The sequence below is a fragment of the Copadichromis virginalis genome, linkage group LG22 (assembly GCF_057382275.1).
Source record: "Copadichromis virginalis isolate Kocher_CV1m ecotype Utaka linkage group LG22, C_Virginalis_male_GT1.1, whole genome shotgun sequence".
Taxonomy (NCBI): Eukaryota; Metazoa; Chordata; class Actinopteri; order Cichliformes; family Cichlidae; genus Copadichromis; species Copadichromis virginalis.
In genome coordinates this window covers 24,799,984-24,818,157 of record NC_140638.1, presented here as the reverse complement: position 1 = coordinate 24,818,157, position 18,174 = coordinate 24,799,984, and the positions used below count along the sequence as shown (strand labels likewise).

Below are 18,174 nucleotides of genomic sequence, written 5' to 3'. Positions count from 1 at the left end.
TGTTTGGTCCTTTCCTTGTCATGACAGTCCTTGGTTTGGAAAACTTTAACTCGCCTTTCTTTACCTTCCACGGCTTCCTAACCCGTACCTTGTCACCAGGCTGAAAGTTGGATGGTTTGGCGTGTCTGCGAGCATCAGTGTATTCTTTCATTTTCATTTGCTTATTCTTAACTCTTTCGCACATGGTATGCCTCTCTGTCTGAGGAACAGGCATATCCATTACCTGTAACTTTGTTCTCATTCGTCGTCCATGGAGCAGTTCTGAAGGGGAAACTCCAGTTGTTGAATGAGGGGTTGCTCTGTAGTCCATCAGGTAAGTTCTCAGGAACGATTTCCAGGGTTGTCCTTGAATCGAGGCAGTCTCTAGGCAGTCTTTAACGCATCTATTGAATCTCTCAACTTCCCCAATAGCTCTTGGGTAATACACTGAGGATCTCAGGTGTTGGATTCCCCTGCTTTTCAGGAAGTCAGTGAACTCAGCAGAGAGAAATTGAGAGCCATTGTCACTTATCAGTGTCTTTGGATTCCCTTCACGAGAGAAAACTACAGAAAGGAATTGAATGATAGTAGCCGCATCAGCTCGGGGAGCAAAAGCTACTTCAGGCCACTTGCTAAAGTAGTCTACCAATGTGATGGCAAATCTACAGTCAGAAGGGGCTATTTCAAAAGGGCCTATGATGTCCACAGACACCTTTTCCCAAGCAGCAGCTGGTAAAGGAATGGGTTGGAGTGGAGCATCATGGGTGACAGCGGACTTGTCATTCTGTCTGCACGTTGCACAGTTCTTTATCAGTGTCTCTATATGACAATCCATTTTGGGCCACCAGTACATTTCCCTCAGGCGTTGTTTGGTACGGACGATGCCTTGGTGAGTTTCATGAGCTATATCAGTGAGTTTTTTCTGCAACGACTCAGGCACTAGCAATCGATGTGTACCTCTGATGATGCACTCGTTCAAGACCGCGAGTTCATGGCGGATTGGGAAGTACGGCTTTAAGTCAGGATCCAGTGACGTCTTCCTAGCAGGCTAGCCTTTCTGTATCTGCACACGGAGCTTTGTGAACACTGGACAGTCTTTGCACCCTGACTGGAAGTCATCCTCAGACACAGCACTCAGATCAGTGAGGATGGCTGCAACTGACTCCACATCCTCTGCACATGCCATGTCTGTCTCGGAAAGTGGGAGCCTAGAAAGACAATCAGCAACATGGTTCAGTGACCCAGTTCTATATTCCACTTCATAATCAAACTCCAACAGGCGAGCTGACCATCTGGCTATGCGTAGACCAGCTCTGTTATTGCCCTTAGTAGTCAGCAGTGTTGTCAGTGCTTGGTGATCTGTTCATAGGAGGAATTTTCTGCCCCAGAGCCATGTGCGCCATTTTTCAGCAGCCCAGACGCAAGCTAGAGCTTCCTTCTCAACGATTGAGTATTTCCTCTCTGCATCAGACAAGCTGCGAGATGCAAATGCAACAGTATGTTCTGCATCATTACCGTCAAGTTGAGTCAAAACAGCACCTACACCGTAGTCTGAGGCATCTGTTGAGACTATGGTTGGCTTACTGGGGTCGAACATCACCAGGGCAGGGCTGTGCACGATTAACCGCTTGACTTGATCAAACGCTGCTTGAGCTGCTTCGTTCCAGTGGAATGAACAGTCCTTTCGCAGAAGAGCTCTCATAGGTTCAACAACAGTTGCGTAATTTGGCACAAACTTGCTGTACCATGCACTCAAGCCAAGAAATGAGCGCAGGGTTGCAGGATCAGTAGGGGGCGGAGCATGCAGGATGGCAGTGACATGAGAGTCATCTGGCAGCAGACCTTCTGGACCGATCTTTTGACCCAAAAAGCTCAGAGTAGTTTGACGGAGTTGACATTTGTCAACATTGAGTTTCAGTCCTGCATTGTTGATTCTGTGTAACACAGCACGCAAGTTGGCCTCATGTTCAGCTTCTGACGTTCCGTATATGATGACATCATCAAGGTAGCATTGCACCCCTTTCTGGCTGCGTAGGATTTGTGTCATCATCTTTTGGAAGGCTGCAGGTGCTGAACTCAACCCATAGGGAACTCTGCAGTACTGGTACAGTCCTTCATGTGTAATGAAAGCAGTGAGCCCTCTACTCTCTTCATGTAGTTTCAGCTGATGGTAGGCGGATTTAAGATCCAGGGTGGAGAACATGACAGCCCCACGCAGCTCAGACAGTATGTCCTCTATCAGTGGCAAGGGATGACTGTCAGCGACCACCGCTTTGTTAGGTTCTCTCAAATCAACGCACATGCGTATGCCACCAGTCTTCCTTCTAGTGACTACAATCGGGGAGACCCATTCAGATGCATCAATTTTCTCTATGATGCCATGTTCCTCAAGGTTCTTGAGTTCTGCGGAAACAGCATCACGGACTGACAGGGGTAAGCGTCGAAGTTTCTGCTGTATTGGCTTCACTTCAGGTCGCACCTTCACTTTATGTACAAAGTCCTTTGCACATCCGAATGCAACTGGAGACTCACATTCCTGTTTACATTGAGTGGGCAGAGCCGAGGTTTGCTGGAGTGCAGCACAGACCTTGGGACTGTCAAGAACTAATTGTCCCCCTTTTATGTGTAGCTGGAGGGCAGTCACCAAGTCCATTCCCAGTATGGGTGTTCCTGTTCTCACAATGTAGAGATCTGTGGAGGCACTCTTGCCATTGTAAGTAATGTCAGCTCTAAGACACCCTAATACATCCAGTTTCTCTTTTGAATATGTAATAAGCTGAACAGCTGGATTACTTAACTTAACTGAGCCAAAATTTGTGCTGTAAACATGTTCAGGCAGTATGGAAACACCAGACCCTGTGTCTACTAGTAGCTTAACAGTGCATGCCTGTGCAGTATTTGGTACAGTGACAGCAACAGTGCACATCAATTTAGCCGGATCACCACTGACACAATTGTCAACAGTTAAAACACACATTTCAGGAACAGTCACTTCATTAACAAGCTTATGAGAAGATTTACACACTCTCGAAAGATGTCCGATTTTCCCACACGTATTACATTTGCAGTCTTTTGCGGGGCAGGATTTATCATTGGCTTTGTGATCAGCTGAACCACAACGGTAGCACGTCGGAGCTGTATCCGTTTTTTTAGCTGCTTTGTATTTTGGCTTGCGCATCTTCTTTTGTACTTGAACAGCGGCAACAGGCTTTGTTTTACCGACAGCAATGGCCTTTGCATCAGCTATTGCAGCCTCTGTACGCCTAGCAATTTCCAAAGCTCGATCGAGCGTCAAATCCTCCTCCGTTAGCAGTCTTTCACGTATACGAGCATTATTTGTCTTCTCTACAAGTTGATCCCGCAACATTTCATTCTCCATAGCCCCGAACTTACATTGTTTCACGAGCTCACGCAGTGCTGCAACGTAGTGATCTGTAGACTCACCGACAGCTTGGGCTCGTTGCCTGAAACGGTATCTCTCGGCGACAACATTGACTTTAGGATGAAAGTACGTTTCCAAAGCCTTTACGGATCCCTCGTAATCATCCGTAGCGAGTGGTAAGGCGCTGTAGATTCGTTGTCCCTCCGTTCCCAAGCAGTGAATGAGCAGGGCCCTCTTCCTCTCCGTAGCAAAGTCATTACCCCCGATCGCCAGCAAGTAGTTATCGAACAACTTTTTCCACGTAGCAAATGGAATTTTCGGTTCGCCCGGGCAATCCAGGAACACAGCCGGGGGTTGCAAAGAGAGCAGAGCCATAACTTAATCACCACTACTCTCGTCGCCACTTGTTGTGTGGTGTTAGTTCAGCAAGCATTACACACACACGCAGGTAGGAACAGAGGATTACCGGAGTTGACTCCTTTCTTTATTTTTCTTTTTTCTTCTTTAAAACCACAACCAGAACAACATACTCACTAGCGCCCTCTAGCGCTTCTGGTAAATGCATCTACAGAACAAATGCAATAGTATGTGTGGACACAACAACGCCTGAGATGATCATATTAAGGATGACAGCACTCTGCCTCATCATAAAGATCCAATAGAGAAAAAAAAAGCCTGATGTTTTGCTGTATTTAACACAAGCATCCATCAGTGCAAGATTTACAACAGTGAAAGGGCAAAGGCTGATTTTTAAGTTGAGACAGAGAGTCGTAAACAGGGGGCGACTAGTTCAGGAGCAGAAATAATTCCTTCTTTCCACTTACTTCAAGAAAATTAAGATTTTAAGATGGAGAACTGGCGCTAAATGGTCTGACATACTGCAGTGCATGTGAGGTCATGGTGAAATAGCGTGGACGAGAACTGCAAGTCCTCCAAAACAAAACAGTAAAACTCCAAGCGGACCTATAAATGAAATGTGCCTTTCTGTCTTTGCTTCATCTGCCTCTCTTCACTCAGCAAACACAAGCAAAGGCTTACACGTGGGCACACACACACGGTCACTCACAAGCACACGCACAAGCCACAATGGCACATCCCAGTGAGTCTTTTAGCTTTTCTTGAGACAGTAATAAAACCCAGTGCCAGGAAAAAAAGAGAATGACCAGTAAAAGAGACGTGGAAATCATCATTTTTCTTACCTTCCTAAGTTTTCCTGGGTCTGTGTCTTTTTGGACAAATGGCATTTAGTTAATTCTTCCATTAAAACGATGCAGGCACTGAAGCCATGTTGTCTGGTTAAGGTAGTTAAACGTAAGAGAGGTTCACGTTTGAATTATTTTCAGCTTGTCAGCGGTGTTAAGACAGCTGGAGGCCTTTTTCAGAAATGGGTCTATTTATATTTAGCATGTCAAACTCTATTTACTCTGGAGAGAAGGAGTAATTATGGTGACAAGACTTAGTTAAAATCAGGTGATTGCTGTGACTGCACGAGTGATGTAATAGGTATGTAGGCTGAGGCTGTTGTTTCACCTGTGCACAGCTGAGACTCAACCAGTGCTTCTCCAATCATGTGTTTCCTTTCTTACACTTGTTACTTTGATTGTATAAATGCATTCATACTTGTAAGCGAATGCCCAGACGGTGTATTCTCACTGGTCAAAAAATGTGGAACACTTTGCCACCTCATATTTATACGGTGGCCCTAAGAGGCCAAACGGACTGCAATTTAAGAAAAACGCTGCAAAAGCACACAAAACACAATGGAAATAGGAAAAATGAAAAAGAAATAGGAAAAAACAGATTTCCAAAAGCACAAGGGAAGTGTTTCTGGGGAGACAATAACCCGACGGACCAGTTGCAGGAACCAAAACATGCTAGGTAAGTGTGTTTTAATCTCATGATTCATATAATACTGGTGATGGATTTTTAGGCTAATAGTTAGGCTAACACATTTACCTCTCATCTTTTCTTTCCTCACAAAACCGATAGATCCTCCACTTCTTTTAAGTGTCTCCCAGCGCAATTCTTAGCGTATTTTGGTTCTTGCAACTGGTCCGTCGAGTTATTGTCTCCCCAGAAACACTTCACTAGTGCTTTTGGAAATCTGTTTTTTCCTATTTCTGTTTTCTTTTTTCCTATTTCAGTTGCGTTTTGTGTGCTTTTGCAGCGTTTTTCTTATTGCTTCTTAAGTTGCAGTCTGTTTGGCCTCTCAGGGCCACCGTATGCTTGCCATCTTACATCTGGAAAACAAAGAAATTGTGAAAGGCTTGAAAGAAACAAAATACAGAGATGAACACTAAAAATTCAGCAAAGACCTTTAGTTTTTCCATCTACTGTTCACCTCATCAGAAATGGTCTCATTAGAAGGGTGGCTGTCAAGAAGCCATTCTTAAGGAGGTGAAACGTATTAGCTAAATTATGCATTCATACTAAAATTTGATCTGGCAGCAGATCAGATTTTAATGAAATGATTTGTCCCGGATGACTGTTCGAGCCTTCTAGAGTTTAATTCTCATTAGTTTGTCCAGTGCAGCCAACCAGTTTTTTCTGTACTTCACACATTAATGTAAACTATGAATTGGATTTGAGTCATGAGCTGGAAGAGCTACTACGTCACTGACATTCTGGTTTCCTGTACTTCACCCTTATGCATTAGCTAACTTTAGGATCAGGAAAGTCATTTAACATAAAGTCAGCTCATATTGTAAAACCTGTATTCCCTGTTTCTAAATGACTGAATGAAAGTTTGATATTTTAATATAGTAATGTGTCAGACCCACACTCAGACACCGTCCATGTATCTATGCTCTTGCTTGATTTGGAACAGCCAACGTTCGTTTTTGCAAAACACCAGAATAGTTCAAAACAAGTCCAGTCCTATCAGTGCTGCTGACATGCTCCTGATGCATGGCAGACATTTGGTAAAGGTTACACCAACAGGCCCATTAGTGGCCTGATGACAAAAATTACATGTGACTGTCTGAATGAACCGTGACACTCAAGAGTCAGACATTTTTACATCAAGTGGCCACTTGATTTCCAGGGAAACCTAGAGAAGGGAGAACCAGGAAATCAGTCTAAACTGGCTAAACTTACAGCAGACCCATGCATGTGATTTCTTATGTATAAAAACATTCACTTGTATATGTGTACTCAGTTCTCTCGCATGCTTTTATTGTTGTATGTTGACTGCCTCTTAGCACTAATCGCTGGATGATTTGACTTGAGTATTTCTGCTGCAGACTATCACAGATATATAGTATTTCATGAATGCTGATCTCACAGAAAAGAGACACAGGCCTGTAATTCTTCGCCTGCGTGAGGAATGATAATGATTCTGACCCTGGCCTTGGGTTAGCCTTGCCTAGCTTAGCAACGGTTACCACTGAGCTCCAGACAGCAGGGCAGACTGGAAGGCTCCGGAGCCAGGCTGGCCCACATGCGGTCCCACATCAGGGGGCGTGCACCCTGTCTGTCCCTGCTCTTACATCTATACCTTTTTACCCAGCCTCCCCCCAAAGAAGGGAATTGGAGGATTTGTCATCAACACACAAACACACACGCACGGGTTTCCAAACCCCCTGCTGACACACAGTGGAATGCACAACTGTTTATGCACACAAAGGGACAGTATGGACACCCAGATAAACAGATGTTGGGCTTAATACAGAGCACTTAGGAAAATTATTCTTGCAGTCTGTAGTCATAAGAGGTGGAAAATCAAGAGTAACATTTAGCAAAGCATCTTTATGGCATGGTCTTGCCAAATATTTAACTTTATTGTTTTCATCAGTAGTATTTGTTGTTTCTCAACCCTTTAGCATACAGACAGTATAAAGCACACATGAAAACTCAATCCCAGCACATAATGCCCTGAGAAGAACCCCCTCCCCCCAAAATCCCTAATGAATCACAAGGAATATTAGACTGTAATATGTCTGTACTGTTATTCCACTACAGAGGGTACTCTGCTTACCTGTGCAAACAAACATTTTTCTGTGATGAACTGCAGCCATAGAAGTGTAAATGATGAATCCAAGTCTGAAAAGTGAGGTTAACATAAAAGTTCTTAAAACATCTTTTTAAATGCCTATCAGGGCACAAACATACTCATCTCAAGGCTTCATAACCAGATTTCACTAATCAACGGATGAAGTCACTGTGGGTACATCTATCTTTGTCCAGTCTACAACAGGGGACTACAACAGATTTCCACTGACATCTGGCCTCCGTGGTGCTTATTTCATCATCATGCATGACCTTCCAAAGAGAGGCTGTCAATGACAGTGTGATTGTTCACAGAAAGTAAATGTTAGTTTAATCTCTTCTTCATTCATTGTTACAGGTCTGTAATCCAGTGATGATACAGTCAATGCAAAAGTAATAAAAAAGACGGTACTGCAACTTCAGATACATCTGGAACTTTGTAAAAAAAAAATGGTAACATTATCTAAAACATTCTAATTTCTGGAGTTTAGTATAAGTCAGGACTAAGTGTGCCATGTTTTGAATTTAACTGCCCATCTTTGGCCCTTTATTTGGTAAAAACAAATGTTTTTGTTGTTTTGCTATGTCAAATTATATGAAAAAGAAAGTTCTTTGAAGTTTACAGGCATCATTTATGGACAGCTTTTTTGATGTCCCACCCAATGTTCCCTCTAATTTTTCATGTGTCTGAGCGAACACACATACTCCCTGAGTACCACTGTGAGCGACAGCAGACGTGTGCACTGTGATCAACGCCAGCATCGAATCCATCCAAGTTACATGGTTTATTAAAATAATCAAATTACAGCATTTACATTTACTTTTAATTAACTGCTTACACTGAAAATTAAAAAAAGAATCTTGTTCATGACCTGTGTAGTATGTTAACACTATTGGAAGTAAAAAGAACTTGAACTCCAATTTTGAAAACAAAACTTTATTTTGTTTTTATTTCTTTTTCTTTTCTTTTTTTAAATAAAGCTCTGACTTGTATTATGAGTATGAGTCTGTGGTCTGGGAGAGAGTCCTGTAACAGAATATAACGGCCACTGTTGGGCAATTAATTATATAGTTACTTCTTCAAAAAAAGTAACTGAGTTATGCAAACAACAAAGTTTTTTGCAGCTGTTTACCTAAAAATACAGCCAAGGCGTTTTTTTTTTAATAAACATTTCAAACTATTTACAGAACAATCAGCTGTTCTGCATCAAGTTTGATGCCACACAAATTATTTGTGCCACTCCAAAAAATAATTTCTGTCCACTATGAGATAAAGGAGAACAACAGCCTGATACCTGCAGGCCTGACAACAGGAGATGTATCACTCCTGTAACTCCTATAACATTCAGCAGTCGCCTCGTTGTTCTGACACACACAACAAAACTATTGACTACACTACACACTAACTACACAAGATTTGCGCTAAACGTTGCAAATCTCTCACATCTCAAAACACCGCCGTCACTCCTAAAACTTCCCCCCTTCCTAAACATCTAAATGCCATGTTGCCATATCATTTTTTTGATTGGTCAACATGATACATTTTTCGACCAATAGGAAAGGCTGGGGGGTTTGTTGGTTTTGTTTTTGCTCACAGGCAGAGAGCGCTTTTGTTTCGTAATAAAGCTGTTCTGTGTACGACAATCATTTCTGGAGCTTGTCTTGTTCAACCAGTCTGATGTAGATTTGCTGCTCTTCTTGGGTTCATTGTCTTGTTGCATTAACCAATGTCAGCCAACCGTTAAGTGCTAGACGGATGGTTAGAATTCACAATAACTGCGAGGTGTCCAGGTCCTATGGCTGCAAAAAACAAGCTCACCACCCCTGCACCACAGTACTTGATAGCTGGTATGTTTGTGATGATATGCTGCGTTTCGGTTTACTCCAAACGTGGTGTTGTGCATTATAACCAAACATTTTCACATCTGTTCAAAGGACATTGCTCCAGAAGTCTTGCGATTTGTTCGGATACACCTTTACAAATGTGTACATATGTTCTTTTAAAGAGAAGAGATTTCCTCTTGCCAATTTTTAAAAACAAGCCATACTTTTTCAGTCTTTTTCTATTTGTACTGTCAAGAATTTTTACATTTAAAAATGTTAACATGTTAAGTAAAGCCTGTAGAGTCTGAGACGTAGGTGTTGAACTGCATTTTCCTGGCACATTAACTCCTGGGGGAGATCTGCAACTGTCTTGAATGTTTTTCCACTTTTCAATATTTTTTCTTATTAGACTTCAAACAGTTTGGAAATTACTTTGTAACTCTTCTCAGATTAATTGGCAGCAGCAACTGTTTCTGTAAGATCATTGCTGATGTTGTCCTTACTTGGCGTTATGTTGACGCACATCTGAATGCTCCAAAACAGCAAACTGCCAAAATACTGCTTTTACAGAGGTACTTGCTGATAATCAGTTAATCAAGTTCATTTGATTAGCAGCACCTGGCTGCTATTTACCTTCTTAATTCCTATGGAAACAGTAAGAGTGCACTTAGTTTTTCCACACACCGTCTCTGCATTTTGGCTTAATTTTTGTTAAATAATGACACAGATGTAACATGTCATGTTTTGTCATTCATCTTAGGTTTTAATTACCCAAATTTGTGTTATTTTTAAGTTTAGTTATTTCACTTTTAAGAAATAACTAGATGAAAGTTAGTAATCTTAACTAACCATTATTGCTGTAAAACTTGTTCCTAATCAACTATTATATAATAACTAATATGTTATATAATCATATGACCTTAAACAATGGTTATTAAAGACTGTTGCCAGTCATTTTAAGGCCTGTTGTAGAAGTACAGCGATAACGTCTTTGTGTTCATGGATAGAAATAACAATAATATCAGCATCATGATATACGAGCCTTTAGTTCTGAGTGGTTTCCGTGTCGTGACCTGAATACCTCAGCGATGAAGCCAAGCCAGCAGCTCATTAACATTCCAATACAGCCCTAATCACCACTGCAAGTGTGTGTGTGTGTGTGTGTGTGTGTGTGTGTGTGTGTGTGTGTGTGTGTGTGTGTGTGTGTGTGTGTGTGAGTGAGAGAGAGAGAGAGAGAGTCAGAGAGAGGGGAAAAGGGAAAAGAGAGATCATGCACGTGTTGCTCCGCGAGCGAGGACGCGGTGAAAGTGTTTGATGAAGTGCCTGCCTCAGGTGATTACAGCCGCGTGGGGTGATTGGTTCCATCGAATCGCACCTCTCCTCTCACATCTCGGATGCTGTTGCGCAGCTTTTTTGCACAGCTGAGGCTCGTTTTGCTAACAAGTTTTATTGATCGACTCATCGGAATGAGAAGTATGAGGACTGGCGAGAGATGAATGATGCACAAGCAAACATAAAAGGCAGCAAAAACGAGTGCGAGAGCTTTAAGGTGGAGACGTTTTATTCGTTATGGTTATGCATACGTTCCCATGTTTGTTCACTTAACCTCAGATAACCATCTATGTGTCTTTTTCTGTCTGTCCCTCTGCAGAAAGACTATATAACTCCAATGGACGTGACTTGAGAAGAGCACTCTTCTCTCTAAAGCAAATTTTTCAGGTAACACACTCTCTCACACACACACACAAACACACACACACACACACACACACACACACACACACACACACACACACACACATTTTTCAATGCAATTACCGTGAGTACATTGTTGCAGAATACAGTCGGTTATTGTGGCCACTGTGTGCTTCTGTGATGACAGGATCTCCATCAACGTGGCATTTCTCTCTCTGTCTTTGTGTGTGCATGTGCGCGCGTGTGTGTGTGTTTGCATTGAAATTTGTGTGGGAATCTTTTATTTTAAGTGGAGAAGAGTTAGCCACTTTAAAAAAAAGAAGAGCTCTGCAGCACAAACAGAACAGAAGCACTCCGTATGTAAAAAGACAGTGATTCAGCAAACGGAGCAGCACTGTGCAAACTTCCAGATTGTTCAAAAAAGTGCAGCATTCAAGCTATTAAAAGTGGCCCTTTTTTTGCAACTAAACACTACATAAAAAACCCTCCATGCAAGCTCCATGCTTATTTCCTACCACCTTCTCCTCAGAGGATGCCTGAACCTGGAGCTTTAACGGTGCACATGAAGGTGTTTTTGTTTCTTTAAGAAATGACACATAAAAAGCAGAAAACTGTAAAAAATCATGTCTGCTGACAAGTGTGAGTGTGTATACCAGCTGGTCTGATCCCAGAGGAGGGTTTGAAAATCTGTGTTGTGTCAACTTAAATCTTAAACCTCCACATCACTGACATCAAGTGGCAACACAAGAAAATGCATTAACTGCATCCACGAAATTACGAGCTCGGTTCTGGTTATCCCGTGCTTCCTCTATTTGTGCTCATTTTCCTTCAGGATGACAAAGACCTGGTCCATGAGTTTGTGATGGCTGAAGGTCTGACGTGTCTCATCAAGGTGGGAGCAGAAGCTGACCAAAACTACCAGAACTACATATTAAGAGGTATGGTCTCCTGCATGCTGCATAATGATATATGCTAAGAATAATAACAATAATATACTACATGCTTAGATCAGGGGGGTCATTCTATCTTTCTCTGGGGCAACACTGTGAAATGGGACTCACATCAAGGGCCAGACATTTATTTTAACATGTTTTGAAATCCTGTATAACAATTAACAAACAAGATCAAATGATATCTGATGATTCTATTGCCTGAAATTGTCTGCACATAAAAATAAAATTTGCCCGTAGTTCTCAGTGAAAGGACTGGCCTCTGAGAAATTTACCGTGCTGTAGTCGTGTGCCTCTGTGGCTCAGTGACTTTTTAAAGCAAACACTCAGTCTTTATGGCTCTACATCTTTGCCGGCGTGTGGACAGAAGCATCCAAGTGAAGACAATAATTACGGAGACACAGGATCTTTCCTTACCCTGTCGAGATGTGGGCTTTTCAGAGTTCCACTTCTCTTGAAATAGCCTGCATTCAGCATCAGCTTTTCCTTTGTGTTTCTCAGCTAGTCTAGGCACATGTGGTCATGACGGCATGTCACGACTGATTTGGACATGTTACTTAGAAGATATGCATGAAAAATAAAATTGTAAAAATGAGAAACAAATGCAGAAAAACTGCATTTCGAGTGCTTTAAACAGAGTTTTTAACCCTATTATTATTTCTGCTGAATATTATTATAAGATGGCAATACAAAAAGAGCAATGTAATGGAATTAAGTCATGTTTGTCACTCAGAGGTTTTCTATGGAGCTGTTAGTCATGGTTGTGCCATCGTTGTCATGACTGATTGATTTTCTCAGCATAATCAGAATCATTGCTGTCACTGTAACTGATTTTATTGCTGTTATTTAATTCATTTTGGTTCTTTTTTTATTTATTTCATCTTATTTTATTTTATTTTATTTTACAACAAGTTCTCAGTCATCTTTCCGTATACTTTTCTGACTTTTCCTTTCTTCCTCAGCTCTCGGGCAGATCATGCTCTACGTGGACGGGATGAATGGCGTCATTGGCCATCCTGAGACAATCCAGTGGCTCTACACTCTCGTTGGCTCGAAGGTATCAAGTCAAGCGTGCATCCTAAAAAACTCAGAGGACACACACACACACACCACCCTGACGTTGGTTAACCAGCCATTGTTTGCAGAACATTATTTTTAGCGTTTATCCAAAGAAACACACACAAACACATACCCTAATGATTGTGTTGTGTGTTTCCAGCTGTGGGTGGCGGCTTCTGTTGGTTTTGTGGTGTCCTCGTGCACTAGGCACCAAGACACTCATGCTGGGACTGTTTTCCCTACACTACCACCCCCCAGGTTTCACTGTTGTCGCCAGCGTGAGAATATATAGCAATAAAATCTCCAGAGGAGGCGCTTTCCGTGTCGAACGCTGGAGTAAAAGCATTCAAAACCCCTTCTTCGACTTGAAGCGATCTTCTAGTTCACAGCAGATGAACCACAGGGCTGTAGGCGTAGCCACCCTGCACTCTCCCTTTCATCCAGGGCAGTTCTAGTGGAATTTGGCCTGCGATTATTTCCTCAAAACAATGTGCTAGACCCCTGTTGCTCTTCCTGCAGACTACAGGCCCGTAGGATGATGGTCCCACCATGAGTAAAGGGAGTTGCTCGCCAACAAGACATTGCCCCATGTCTTGCCCTAGACATTGGCATACTATCAGACTATCTTAGGTGGGATAAATTGCGCCGCAGTACTAAAGTGAGTATGTTGATCAGCATTTACTTCCTTGAGATTTTTTGGTAGTGCTGTATTTTTATCATAGATGGGTATGTGAGAGTCCATGGTCTGGATCATATAAGCAGTATACGCAACAACTACGGTTCTGCAGCATCTGCAGCCATCTTTGTTAACGAGTTCATGAAATTCCTTCCTAACCCAAACCAAAACCATAATTCCTAGTTGCCTGATGATGTCCGTTACAATAAAATTAACCAAAATGTCACGTTGCCTAAATTTTAAACCAAATCCTGTAAAATGTAATTTATATTATGAAGTTTCCCCAGACCAGCATCCCTAAAACAGAGGCTCACAGTATAACTGTATAAATAGATTATGTCCCTGCAGCATGATGACAAGCACAACACACACAAATAATGAAATAGCATCTGCTCGTATGTTTTGGTTGCCACTAATGCTAAACATTTGAATTCTAAATGTTTAGAGTGGATGAAGAGAGCAATAGGAACACAGTTGTCCATACTTTATGCAAGTTTCTTTATATTTCCACCCTAGTTTCGTTTGGTGGTGAAAACAGCTTTGAAGCTGTTGCTGGTGTTTGTGGAGTACTCAGAATCCAACGCGCCACTGCTGATCCAAGCCATCACCTCTGTGGACATGAAGAGAGGTACTAAAAGCTTAACATGCCACCATGTGCTGAGGGCTTAAAGTAGAAAGATACTGTAGTTTGTCTGCATGATAATATTTTTGAAGTAATGGAATTTAATCGACTGACTTCTAGGCAGCAAGCCATGGTCCAATGCTATGGAGATCTTGCATGAGAAGGATGGAGTGGATACGGAGCTTCTCGTCTATGCAATGACCCTCATCAATAAGGTTTGCAAAGCTATAGTTTATGGCTTTGCTGAGTACTTTCTTGTGTGGATATAGAACATTTTCAGTTTTATGGAAAACGCATCTTGGTTTTCTCCAGTAAGTGATCAGTTGATTGACTGACTTTGTGTTTTATCATTTTGCATGTAGATATAAACTGTATTGCAAAGTTTTAGTCCTGCAGCTTCAAAACCCAAAATGAAAAACTTAAATATATGATTATGTGCATCAAAGCAGTGTTTTAGTCATTAGTGTTTAAATGTGCAAAGCGTTTTAAACCTTGGTTACATCTTGACGACGTCTCCTTTCTTTTTGCAGACTCTTGCAGCACTGCCCGACCAGGATTCATTTTATGATATGGTGGATGGTCTGGAGGAGCAGGGCATGGAGACCGTTTCCCAAAGACATCTGGGGAGGAAAGGAACCGATCTTGACTTGGTCGAGCAGCTTAATATATATGAGGTCTGAGACACTCAAACAAAACATTAAAAGCGGTTGAAAATGGGTTATTACTGATCCCTTTTCAGCTTGTAAATGCTGTACTAATAGCCCAAATAAAGGTCAGAGTGCCATGTAAAATATAAAAATAAAAACAGAATCTTATGGTTTGTAAGTCATTTAAACCAAACATAATAGCTGAAAATAGTGCAAAACTTTATATCAAAGTCCAGTTTTTGTCTATTTAAATTGGTGGCATTATTCTTAACGCTCATTCTTTTAGGCTTAGGATGGCATTGTCTTGTGAAAAAAAAAAAGGTATAAAAACGTGTCATCTGGATGGGAGCATATGCTGCTCATAAAACTTTCTTTGGAGATTATGTGTCGGAATTTCAGGAGTAGGACCACCCCTCCAAACACGCTCCTTCCGGTTGAAATCTATATAGGTTCCCCCAGTTCTGCAAGCTGTTCATTCTCGTTTACGTGCCCCACCCTCCCTCCTTTTTCTCTATTCTTTAACTTTTTCATTTCTACTTAGTGCATCGGGATCTGCAAGGCCCGGGAGCCATCGCCAGTCTCCTTCAAGGCCTTCCACAAACCGCAGCTCACTTCATGTCAAAGCTTTTTCACCTACTAAAACGCTGTCAAACCTAAAATGAGGACGTGGGCCCAGCTAGTGAAATACATCCTCCAGCAATAACGGTGCCTTCACAGTTATTGTTTGAAAATCACAGCGTTGAACAGTGGACCTAAATGCAGACGTGGAGGCGGAATGAATAAACAAATACAAAAACATTTTTGGTTTTATGCTAAAGTCCTAAAGAGTAAGTTCAGCAAAGAACACACTGAGATGGCTGTAGTATACATGGAAGCAGTGTTGGTCAAGTTACTTGAAAAAAGTAATCAGTAACTAATTACTGATTACTTCCCCAAAAAAGTAATCCTGTTACTTTACTGATTACTTATTTTCAAAAGTAATTAATTACTTAGTTACTTAGTTACTTTTTAAAAAGACGATTTACAACCTGAAGAGGTGATAAAGTGATAGATCTTTCAGCCCAATTCTACTTTTTCTACATAATCCATCATACAAAATGTAATCAAATGGAAAAGTCTCTTTTTTTTAACTTGTTTTATCAGTTTTAATCTTTTAACTTTATGCATCAAGCAAAAATGTAATTATATGCAACATTCTCTGACTTGAATAAATTAGTTTAACATTTAAACCTATTTTCTGCACATTCCAGCACATAAAATAAAATATTTTTTGTGTTTACACTCACTCTTTCAAATAGATGCAAGTAAAACACAGCAGAAAATCAATAAAGTCAAAGACTCAGCGGTCCTGTTGCTCTATTTTCACCTGTAAAGCAGGACTGCGGTAGGCGGAGGTTTACCCTGGTGCAGGTGTGCCGCGGTCAGTTGAAGAATCCGCGAGTTTCTCTGTGAGTTTCCCATTACGTCGTAGCACACTTGGTGCTTGCTTGGAAGTTTAGGGGTTTTATCGCTGTAAAAAGAAGTTTTCTTCCCACGCACAACGGACACTAATGTTTTTGTCACTTTTTATGGAATCAAACTCAAAGTAAGGTCAGTACTTCCATGCTTTAAACGCTGCACGCTCATACTCTCTCCCACAATCGATATGTGATCCATTGTTGATCTGCACACAGCTGTTGTCACCAAAGGCGCACTCGCTTACTTCACTGTCCTGAGACATTCTTGCAAAAAAATCACAGTTTTAGTAACACAGTAACGCAGCGTTCCTACGGGAAAGTAACGGTAATCTAATTACCGATTTTGCAATAGTAATCCCTTACTTTACTCGTTACTTGAAAAAAAGTAATCAGATTACAGTAACGCGTTACTGCCCATCTCTGCATGGAAGGTTAACAGATGCTATGACAAGGAGTAAAGGGAATGTCAGGGCTATTTATACACGAGGGTAATCAGGGAAGTGGAAACACAACAGTAACAAGACTCAGCTGCACTCAATCTAGACATGGAAGCAGGGGAGGGAAGTAAAACTAAAAACAAGGCACGGGTGATAACTAAAAATAAATAAATGAAACAGAAAGTGAAGAACAAGAACTATAAGAAGCCATAATTTAGTCTCACAGCATGTTAGCTTTGGAAATGCGTGTTGCTAACAAGTTCCACTCATTAGACCAAAGGATCCAGCATTTTTCATTTACCAAAAAATCTACAAATTTTTGATTTAGATTTTGGTCAGACCACTTTGCTTCATTTAAACCCTAACATTTTTTTTAAGTACCACTCACTTTACAACCTGTCATGTCTTTCCCCAGACGACCCTACGGCATGAAGATGGTGATGATGACAGCCAGCCTCCACCAATGGTACGCCGGGACCGCAGGCGAGCCAGTGTTGGGGGCGGGGACAAAAGACATGGCCTGGAGAGGAGGCGGAGCCGCAGGGCTTCTCTTGGACGATCCGGTTACGCCTCGCCCTGCAGCCCCGCGTCCCCACAGAGAGCCGGCTTCCAACCTTTCAATGGAATCAGATCTGAGGACGTGAGCGAGAGGTGAGGGTGGTGGAAAATAAAACAGTTACGTATCACTTATTAAAATCTAGGTGCAGGGTTACTCAAAAGGTGTGGTGACAAAGCAAACAAAAAAGCGATAGTTCTTTAATATGTTCTCATTCTTCAGAGAAGTTCTGACTGTTTTACTGCTTTCTGCTCCAGAGCACTGTCAGGTTACCTTCAGTCCATGTAAGTCCAAACGTCACTGAGCCTCTGCTCCTCACAGACCTGCTGTAACAGCTACCCATGTGTCCTCCCTACTCACAGCGTGGGTTTTCCTGCTGCACCTAAACCCCACTGCAGACTTCTGCTGCACTGGAATAAAAATAATTGTTTTCAGCAGCTGCGCACGCCTTCGGGGTTTGCTTGCAATTCTAATAGAGGCGAACACGATATTAAACCAGCACAGGCTTTTCTCAACGCTGTGTGTAAGAGCACAACAAAATGGGATCAGGATGGGACTTTAACTGTTTACTAAAGGCAAATCTTTCATCTATTGGTCCTCTTCTCCTCTTTAGATTTGAATATAATAATAGATGAAGGATTAAATGTAATCTGCTTTTGTCACATTAGTAGACAAACAATGGGGTTTAAGAGCTAAATCGTGCACACCTGAGCATACCTGTGAATCCTGAAAAACGGGTTCAAACGCGGTCAGCTGTACTGTAAAAGATACATTTTTATCCCGTGATTTATTTTTGAATGAATCTAATCAGTGGGTGAAAGCTGTTTACGTCCGGGACCGCATCCTGCTTCGTATTATGCACGCACACAAGAAAAACAAACCCAAGTTTTATTGACCATCCCA

General features: G+C 41.7%; 1 protein-coding gene across 4 annotated transcripts in view; it reads left to right on the top strand.

Annotated features, from left to right (window-relative positions):
• The window catches only part of fhod3a (formin homology 2 domain containing 3a), a 69,981-nt gene that overhangs the window by 31,182 nt on the left and 20,625 nt on the right, over positions 1 to 18,174 (top strand). For 2 of the 4 annotated variants that reach the window (XM_085445400.1, XM_085445399.1), the window contains exons 4-11: positions 10,824 to 10,891; positions 11,700 to 11,805; positions 12,780 to 12,874; positions 14,069 to 14,180; positions 14,295 to 14,389; positions 14,705 to 14,848; positions 17,131 to 17,366; positions 17,529 to 17,555. In XM_085445400.1, coding sequence (XP_085301526.1) covers positions 10,824 to 10,891; positions 11,700 to 11,805; positions 12,780 to 12,874; positions 14,069 to 14,180; positions 14,295 to 14,389; positions 14,705 to 14,848; positions 17,131 to 17,366; positions 17,529 to 17,555 — 883 coding nt within the window. The remainder of the gene's footprint in view (positions 1 to 10,823; positions 10,892 to 11,699; positions 11,806 to 12,779; positions 12,875 to 14,068; positions 14,181 to 14,294; positions 14,390 to 14,704; positions 14,849 to 17,130; positions 17,367 to 17,528; positions 17,556 to 18,174) is intronic. The other 2 variants (XM_085445402.1, XM_085445401.1) reach the window with 1 other exon arrangement.